The 9,794-nt window shown below is 50.6% G+C and overlaps 1 protein-coding gene across 1 annotated transcript; it reads left to right on the forward strand.

The window, feature by feature from the left end:
- Positions 1-320: 320 nt before the first annotated feature.
- Eomes (eomesodermin) lies at positions 321-7,301 on the forward strand. The gene is made up of 6 exons (XM_006970237.4): positions 321-1,299; positions 2,273-2,427; positions 3,004-3,125; positions 3,739-3,897; positions 3,993-4,054; positions 5,487-7,301. The coding sequence occupies exons 1-6, from the start codon at positions 431-433 to the stop codon at positions 6,223-6,225; spliced, it is 2,106 nt and encodes a 701-aa protein (XP_006970299.1). The 5' UTR covers positions 321-430; the 3' UTR covers positions 6,226-7,301.
- Positions 7,302-9,794: the final 2,493 nt, after the last annotated feature.

The following is a 9,794-nucleotide window of genomic DNA, read 5'->3' on the forward strand; positions in this document are numbered from 1 at the left end:
GCGACACGCATATAAGCAGCCAGCGACAGCAAGCAAGTTTCCAAGCGGTCAAGTAGGCCTAGGGTTTAGCACGGCGGAGCCAGCCGAGAGGCGCGAGCTGGTTGCTAAATGGGAATTCAGAGCTGAGTCGTCTTCCCTGGTGTGAGTGTAGGGGTCCTGAGAAGCTAGACCAGGAAGGAAAGGGAAACGCTGCTTGCTCAGTTTCCATCTTCCACCTACAATCCCGGGTTTGCCCTCTTGCGGAAAGGACGCTGGATTCGGGGCGTGCGCTGAAGCCGCCCCGCAGGTCCGCAGGTGGGTCGCCCAGGCGAGGGAGGAAGGGGACGTTACCTTCCCCTCGGAAGAGGGCGCTGGCTCCCCCAGCCGGCCTTTATAACCAGGCCGCGGGAGGCGAGGTGGCAGCCGGCTGCCGTCTGCGATTCGCAGAAGCATGCAGTTAGGAGAGCAGCTCCTGGTGAGCTCCGTGAACCTGCCGGGCGCGCATTTCTACTCGCTGGAGAGTGCTCGAGGAGGCGGAGGAGGGGGAGGTGGCGGGAGCGTCAGCCTCCTCCCCGGTGCTGCTCCCTCGCCCCAGAGGTTGGACTTAGACAAAGCGTCCAAGAAGTTTCCAGGCAATCTTCCGTGCCAGGCGGGGAGCGCAGAACCCGCAGGCGCCGGCGCGGGGGCCCCCGCAGCGATGCTCAGTGACGCAGACGCCGGGGACACCTTTGGCAGCGCCTCAGCGGTGGCCAAGCCCGGGCCCCCGGACGGCCGCAAGGGCTCCCCGTGCGCTGAGGAGGAGCTGCCCTCCGCCGCCACCGCCGCGGCCACCGCGCGTTACTCCATGGACAGCCTGAGCTCCGAGCGCTACTATCTCCCTTCGCCGGGACCGCAGGGCTCCGAGCTCGCCGCGCCCTGCTCGCTCTTCCAGTACCAGGCGGCGGCCGGAGCGGCCCACGGATCAGTGTACCCCGCATCCAATGGCGCGCGCTACCCCTACGGCTCCATGCTGCCCCCCGGTGGATTCCCCGCCTCCGTGTGCCCGCCCGCGAGGGCGCAGTTCGGCCCTGCCGCGGGCTCGGGAAGTGGCGCCAGCGGCAGCGGCGGCGGGGCCGGCGGTCCTGGAGCCTATCCCTACGGCCAGGGCTCTCCGCTCTACGGGCCGTACGCCGGAGCCGCTGCGGCCGGGTCTTGCGGAGGATTGGGAGGCCTCGGGGTACCCGGCTCCGGCTTCCGCGCTCACGTCTACCTGTGCAACCGGCCCCTATGGCTCAAATTCCACCGTCACCAAACTGAGATGATCATCACCAAACAGGGCAGGTGAGCGCAGCGTGGAGAGGCCCCCTAGGTGCCGGGTTGAGGGAGTTGTGCCTGCTCTCCTCTTGGAGAGTTTAAATGCGCGCCGTAAAGGGGACACCGCATCTCCAAAGTCGCGCCCCTTTCCATCCGCACGCACACCTGTGGCTTGGGCCCGGTGCCAAAGTTAATCTCCCCTCTAGTCACCCTCCCCGGGTTTGACAGGGAGGAGGCAGAGATGGAAATTTGGGAATGGACCCCTGAGGACGGAACTACGTGAGCCGCTGGCTCCTGGGTTTTCAGCTTGTAGTTTACAGCTTGCAGGCTAGGACCCGAGGGTGGGGGAGAGGGTTGTAGCTGGGCTGAGGCCTGAGCTCAGGGATCTGAAATGCGGTTGTTTCTGTGAGAAAAGATGGTGGTTGGGTAGACGTTTTCTGAAGCCAAATGACTGGGGGTGGGGGGGCTAGCAAGGTACAAGAAAGTTCCGGTACATCCTCAACTGCCAACAGCTACTTCTGGAGGATCTGGAGGAAGAGCGGAGTGGGTACTGGGAGACGGGAACTCAAAACTAACTCTCTCTCTCTCTCTCTCTCTCTCTCTCTCTCTCTCTCTCTCTCTCTCTCTCTGTGTGTGTGTGTGTGTGTGTGTGTGTGTGTGTAAGCGGGCACGCGCCTGCTTAATGTTTCGTGTCGCCTTAGAAAATAATTTTCCATATAATAGGAAGAAAACTCGTAGGTTTTTGAAAGACCAGAAAGGCAACTAGTAGGTCTGAATGAATGGAGATCTCAGAAGCACATGAATTAGGGAAAATACTGATTTCGAGGCTGTTCCAAAAATTGTCAATTCAAAACCATTTTCGTAGTTTCGGGTCATATCACCCATTTGTTGTTTTTGTTGTTGTTTTGTTTAGTGCAGACTTCCCTTGGTCCAGGGTTGGCAGGGCGTGTCCTGAACGTCCCTACTTAAATCATTTCCTCTGGTTCTGTTCTTTATACAGGCGCATGTTTCCTTTCTTGAGCTTCAACATAAACGGACTCAATCCCACCGCCCACTACAACGTGTTCGTAGAGGTGGTTCTGGCCGACCCTAACCACTGGCGCTTCCAGGGGGGCAAGTGGGTGACCTGCGGCAAAGCCGACAATAACATGCAGGGTGAGGAAAGAGGAGGCCTGGGCCGGGAAGAAATCAGAGCCCCAATGCCGGACCAGCCGCGCGGGGCCTGGAGATGTTAGCATGAATGGCCTTCCTTCTGTGGACGGAGAGAAATTCGCTCCGTCGTTTTTCTGGCTTCCCATTATGTAATCAAACTTCTACCCTACCCGGCTATGTTTGAAAAATGAATAGTCCAATGAGGTTCTTGAGTTTGGGGGAAAGCTCCTGGCATTCTCTTGAAAGCCCAGGCCCCCTCTAAGTTAACCTATGAAAGTAAGTATTCAATGAGGCACATCCCCTCCCCGCTTCATAGGCCTCAGATTAACTTTCGGGAGCCATCTCTGTTTTAAGTTTGGAGATAGCAGCGCCTAGATTAAGAAAGCCTGGAAGCATCCTGGCCCTGGAGGGGGTGCCCGGAGTCCCGCTGCGATCCAGTGATTTCTGGAAGCAGCTCTCCCAGGAGGAGGCTGCTGCTGCAAATCCAAGCCCAGCTAACAAACAGACATCCACCCCAACCCCACCACACAACAGTCCCGTCTGTGTAAATGCTTATGTTTCCTTTCATTTTCCTCCTAGGCAACAAAATGTACGTTCACCCAGAATCTCCGAATACTGGTTCCCACTGGATGAGGCAGGAGATTTCCTTTGGGAAGTTAAAACTCACCAATAACAAAGGCGCCAACAACAACAACACACAGGTAGAGACAGGAAGAGTGGGTATCTGCCTGGGGCCCCTTGGAGAGGCCTTAACTTTTGTTATTGTGCCTAAGTATTTACAGTTGTGACTTTGCTCACTTTTAATTAATTTATTTATTTTCCTTTGTTACTATTATAATACTTTATTACTATTAGGCATAGAAATATAATTTGGGGGGATTTGGAACCAAAAGGAAAGAGTGTTTATCAAGTGTTTTGATTATTACCTTGGGGAGTGGCACTTGCATATGTAGCCCAGGCTAGCCTTGAACTACTGATCCTCCTACCTCCCAGGTCAGATGCTGGAACTGCCTGTGTGTTCTACCACTCCGGGTTCAGAATTATGACGTTAAGTTGCAAAAGTGTTAATACCAAGAATCTTAAAAATGATAACAAAACACTGAACTCTATTTCATGAAGCAGGGAGGGCCTTGCTATTCAAGGTTGTGAAAAACACATCCTTTCAGGTTTTTCCTCATAGAACACAAAAAGAGGGGGAATATCTGCTAGTGATGATTTTGGTAGGGAACAAGCAGAAGTTCCATTTCAAAATACACAATTTGTTAAATTCTGCTTTTCAGACCTTTGAAAGTCTCTTTTGGGTTCCATTTCCAGATGATAGTCCTGCAGTCTTTGCACAAGTACCAGCCTCGACTGCACATTGTGGAAGTGACAGAAGATGGGGTGGAGGACTTGAACGAGCCTTCCAAGACCCAGACCTTCACCTTCTCAGAGACACAGTTCATCGCAGTGACTGCCTATCAAAACACCGACGTGAGTGCGCCCCCCCCCCCCCCCCGCCTGGCAGGAGCCTCTCACGCAAAGTCTAGCAAGATAAAGCACTCAGTTACTCTTCTTCTCCCCTCTAGATTACTCAGCTAAAGATCGACCATAACCCTTTTGCCAAAGGCTTCCGGGACAACTATGATTCGTAAGTACGGCCCTCCTTCATCCTCATGTGGTCTTCTCTTTATAAAAGACAGTCTCGCATCCCAGGCTGCCTGCCACTTGCTGTGGAGTTGAGATGAACTTGAACTTACGATCTTCTTGCTTCCATTTCCCTAGAGCCGAGCTCACAGGCATAGCTGCCACACCCAGGCTTCAAGTGAGCTTCATCTTCAAGTCCAATTTCCTGCATCATCTTTGAACAGGAAATGAGTCATCATTTTCCTGAGGACATATTTAGTATGACATTTTATATTTGGGATTTTTTTTAACCTATTTTTGTGTTCATTTTTGCACACACACACACACACACACACACACTCATACACACTCGTGCACTGTGTATTAAACTCAGGGCTTTGTAACATGCAAGGCCAGCACTTTACCATTAAGCTAAATCCCCAGAACTGTGTTTGCATATCAATATATTGAGCAGTCTTGCTTCAGAATTTTTTAATCAGGTTCTGTTATTCTAAAGAATAATCATGGCTTAAACATGAAGTTACTTTTTCTTTTCTGAACTTAAGTAGAGACTTGGGTTTTTTAGAATCTGCATTATTTATGTCCTTTTTTTTTTATTTGATCTGACTATTTTTTAAAGCTTTATTTTTATTTTTAATTACATGTGTTTGTGTCTATGTGTGGGTATGTGCTCATGAATTGGATGCCCTCAGGCCCAGGGTTTCAGATCCCGTAGAGCTGAAGTTACAGGTGGTTGGTTGTTGTAAGCTACTTGATGTGTGTGCTTCCAGCCAGACTCACTCAGCCTTCTGAAAAAGTGATTCTTGACCCCCCAGCAACTGATCCAACGTTAAAAGTCGTCACTGGCAGATTCCCCCCTTCTTTTGTGTTCTATGAGGAAAACCCTGAAAGGATGTGTTTTTCACAACACTGAATGACAAGGCCGTGCTTCTTGCAATAGAATTGAGTTGTACAGTTGTCTCCATGGGATTCTATCCATCACACTGATGAGGGAGGATTGCTATTAGTAGATTTTCTGTCTTTGTTTATTTTGAGGTAGAGGCTCCTGTAACTCAGGCTGGCCTCAAACTTGACTGGCTGTCTAGCTCCAATGGCTTTTACTTCTGACTTCCTGCCTTGACCTCCCCGTGCTGGGATTACAGGCCTGTGCCACTCTTCCTGGTTTATGTAGAGCTGGTGACGGAACCCAGGGCTTCGTGCTGGCAAGGCTAGCCCTCTGCCGGATGATCTATAGCCACAGATCCTGATTTCCCATAGCAAACCCCTGACCCCTGGGAGGAACTGTCTCTTAGGAAGTGGGCACTCCACTCTGTTCTTATGCCGCCTGCTCAGCTCAGCTCAGTGACAGAAGAAGGCTCTGGTTTCTGGGAGGCAGTTTGTTTGGGGGTAACGTGAGGGTTGTTGTTGTTTTTTAAGTGTCTCTCTTTATATTGTAGCATGTACACCGCTTCAGAAAATGACAGGTTAACTCCATCTCCTACGGATTCTCCTAGATCCCATCAGATTGTCCCTGGAGGTCGGTACGGCGTCCAAAACTTCTTCCCGGAGCCCTTTGTCAACACTTTACCTCAAGCCCGATATTATAATGGTGAGAGAACCGTGCCACAGACCAACGGCCTCCTTTCACCCCAACAGAGCGAAGAGGTGACCAACCCTCCCCAGCGGTGGCTTGTCACGCCTGTCCAGCAGCCTGTGACCAACAAGCTAGACATCGGGTCCTATGAATCTGAATACACTTCCAGTACCTTGCTCCCATATGGTATTAAGTCCTTGCCCCTGCAGACATCCCATGCCCTGGGGTATTACCCTGATCCAACCTTCCCTGCAATGGCAGGGTGGGGCGGTCGAGGTGCTTATCAGAGGAAGATGGCACCTGGCCTACCATGGACATCCAGAATGAGCCCCCCTGTGTTCCCGGAAGATCAGCTTGCCAAGGAAAAAGTCAAAGAAGAAATCAGTTCCTCCTGGATAGAAACCCCCCCTTCCATCAAGTCTCTAGACTCCAGCGATTCAGGGGTGTACAGCAGTGCTTGCAAGAGGAAGCGTCTGTCTCCCAGCACCTCCAGCAATGGAAACTCACCCCCCATAAAGTGTGAGGACATGAACGCCGAAGAGTACAGTAAAGACACCTCAAAAGGCATGGGGGCGTATTACGCTTTTTACACAACTCCCTAAGGAGTTACTTTAACCCCTACTGTTTTCCGGGTGGACCTGGTGGTGTTTTTTGTTTTCTTTGCCTAGGTTACCAAAAAGACTTTTACCTTCCACCTTTGATGTATCCTGTTTTGTGCAATTCTCTGAGAGAAGGTGCCAAAGCTTTGCCATTGCTGCAGGTAACCCACTGAAGCAAACCTAGCATTCCCCCGCTTTGTAAAATAAAGTTAATGGAGGACTCGAAAGTGTTTAAAAATTCATAGGCTGTTCAAAGTGCTGGCTTATTTATGGGAAACGAGAAACATTCAGAAAAAGCAGGCCATGAAGACTGAGGGCCAGGTGCTATCAAGTGAGTTTAAAAAGCCAAAAGCAAGCAAAATCTTTTGGTTCTCATTTCTACTTGTAAATCTTTAAGCAAACAGCAGCCCAGAGCGTTAAGGTATTTTTGCTTCAGGAAGAGAAGGGCTGGGCCTTGAGTTTCAACTGTGGGCTGTCACTGCTGTCTTCTGGCAGCCGCAAAAGAGGCTGGGCCTGAGCGTCAAGGGGGAAAAAACCTACTGGGAAAGTGGCCAGCTAGTCTTAGCTGCCTGTAATTCCTTGCAGGATTTTGGAATAAACCATTTGTCACAGGGAATGGCCCTGTGTTGCTGGGATGACCTGTAGAAACCAGAGGGATCAGAGAGGAAGGGAGAATTTAAGTGTACAGTTGTGTGTTTAGACACCGTAGAGTAATCTGGAATATAATGTACAAATTCAGCTGCCTAGGTATCAGAGACAAAATATGTAAAATTGGTGCTTTGGCTTTGTAAAGAATTTGCAGAAACACAACTGCAGCGTTGAGAGGAGCCTCGGTATCTTGGGTATTCTGTCCACTTAGTTAAGTACTCAGCTGCCTCTGTACTCACTTCAACCACGCTTAAGGAAAAAAAAAACTGTTTAATCCTCTTTCCTTGGTCATCCCCATATCCCCCTTCAGTAAATGTGAAGAAATTACAGTCTGATGCCACAGTTCCTATAGACTTTTTAGAGATTCTGAATTTTTATGTACAGTTGTAAGTCATTTTTAATAAATGTGGTTCAATAAGGGAACGGGTACAGTTCTGTCTTCTGTGCTATGGATTTTATTTATCTAATTTTGTTTCCTTCTGCCCCTTCTCATAGTGAATGGTCAGTCTCTCTCTGTCTCTCTGTCACACACACACACACACACACACACACACACACACACACACACACACACACAAATACACCACACATACTCAGACACCTTGTCCCTTGATAGAAGGCTCTAGAATCTTTTAACTAGCTACTGTGGTCATGAGGGGTGGGCCGGGGATGCTTCTGTTTATCTCCCCCCACTCCAAAGATGAATGGGATCTACTTCCTCGCCCCACTAGGAAATGTGGACAATGGGTGTTGGCTGGGGGGTGGGGTGGGGAGGGAGTGTTTGCCCTGGGCAGGCTTAATCCTTGCTTCCCACCCTCCGCTCCTGACCCTTAGTCATTTAGTTTTTTGTTTTTTTTTTCCATGGGTTTACTTTAGGCGACCATTTCCTAGACCCACCTAGGCTCCCTGGGAACCCCCGCGGCCATTCTAGAACCTACGAGTTCCGGGTTCCTTAGGCACCGCAGGGCATTGATGTTCGCGCACCCTAAGACTGGCACCCATCTGCGGTTTTCCGCGGTCTGTGCAGCTGCTGTCCTCGATGCCTTACCATCAGCTAAATTTCATCCGAGACTCCGAGATTGTGCGCATGCTAGCACTGGGGGCGGCAGTCACAAAAAGAGTATTCCACTCGTGCACTGCGGGCCTGCAAACAGCATCTGGACAGCGGTGCACCTCGCTCTTAGCTCCACTTTAGTCAGTAACCCCGGATGACGAAGGCCCCCCAAGCCCTCGCTGAACCCTAGGTGTGCGGAAGACCAGGCAGTTAGGGGGAGAGGGCCCTCCCCGCCCTCTGCCAGACGTCCCGCAGAGCTATCCGCAGACGGCTTAAAGCCCAGCTTGCAAGCCCTTGGAGCCCCCTTCTCACCCTGGGGTAAAGGTCTGGCTGGGCGGGTCATTCTAACTGCAGTGCGCGGAAATGCAGCTGCTAAGAGGATTAGCTGTGGGGAGGCAAGCAATCAGCCGGACCCTCCTCCCCTTCTGCGCCCAATTAAGGCGGCCAGAAGATGTACCTGAACTGTGGGTAGTCTCAGGTCCTCCAAACTTCTGGGACTGTAAGCCTTCCTGCACTGCCATGAACTTGGGGACCGACTAGCTCCGCATTTCAAAGAGTGCCTACTCAAAACTCTTTGGCAAAGCCGCCCCGACTGTTACCGGAGTGCCAGGTGTGTGTGTGTGTGTGTGTGTGTGTGTGTGTGTGTGTGTGTGTGTGTGTGTGGTGTGTGAACTTTCTGGAAATCTGTTTTTTAATATGTATCTGCGTGGGCAGCAGATTTGGGAGAGAGACGCATAGTTGACCCAACCTACTCAGAACCAACTTCATCCTCGTCCAACGGTTCGGTATCCGGAGTATCAAACGATGCTCTGCCGTTTCTGTCCTCTAGAAAAACCCGAAAATGCTAATCACACGCCGGGATAAAGAGGACTCTGGCCCTAGTCTATTTCAAGTCTCGTATATTTTTGCACCGTACAGTAAAAAGAATCTAGTACTTGTGAAAAGTCCCTCACAGTGTTTAATAGAAACGTAAATGGCTGAGTGGCCCCAATTAACACCTTGTGATAAGGCATTCCTAAGATGGAGTGTCAGACACCAAATTGTGAAGAGATGTATCTAATTAATCCTCCTAGGATGACACCGATAAACAAGACTCCATTTAAATAAAGATCAAGGGCTGGGAGCCCGGTCGGCTTGTTTACATTCACCACCCAGGCCCAGCGCACCTTTGCGCCGGCGCAGGCCGCTACCCGCGCAAGGCGGAGACACCGGCTTAGGGGGTCTGCTGGCTCGTTTAAATACGCTTGTTCTCAGCTGTTGCCACAAACAAAACCACTTAATTAAACAAACTATAATGAAAGAGGAAAAAATCGGCACAAAACCAAAAACGATTCGTGATTGGAAATATGTCTTCATCGCCGAACAGTTTGGTTTTCGAGATAAAAAGGATAAGGTATAAAAAGCAAGCCGACAATCTCTGTATTAATTAATTTTTCGCTTTGGAGAAAATTCGGAGCAGGACCTCCCCCCTTTTCCTCCTGTCCCTGTGAGGGTTCCTTCTCGGCTGGTGAAGTTTTTCTCTACTGTGGTGCAAAAGCCAAGAATTGCTGGAGTTGAGGGTAGCTGCCCTGAGCGTGGTAGGGAGCCTCCGATGCCTGGAAGAAAAACCGGGAAAGGCAGCAAGAATCCGAAAAGAATTTTAGGGACCGAGGGGAAAGCTGCTCGTTAGTTGGCCTTCATCTTGACCGGCGTTGGGGCTGCGGTTGGAGCCGGATCACTGCAGTAGTTTATGCCCCAAACCTCAAGGGATGCTAAGGCTCCGAATTTTCTGTTAGTCCCACCCAGTTTCCCTCCTTTCTAATTAAACTTAAAGCCGGAATAAAGAAGGCAGGCTCTCGGGGGTTTCTCAAATCGGAGTGGGGGTGGAGAG

Source organism: Peromyscus maniculatus, chromosome 7 (genome assembly GCF_049852395.1).
Source record: "Peromyscus maniculatus bairdii isolate BWxNUB_F1_BW_parent chromosome 7, HU_Pman_BW_mat_3.1, whole genome shotgun sequence".
NCBI classification, from domain to species: Eukaryota; Metazoa; Chordata; class Mammalia; order Rodentia; family Cricetidae; genus Peromyscus; species Peromyscus maniculatus.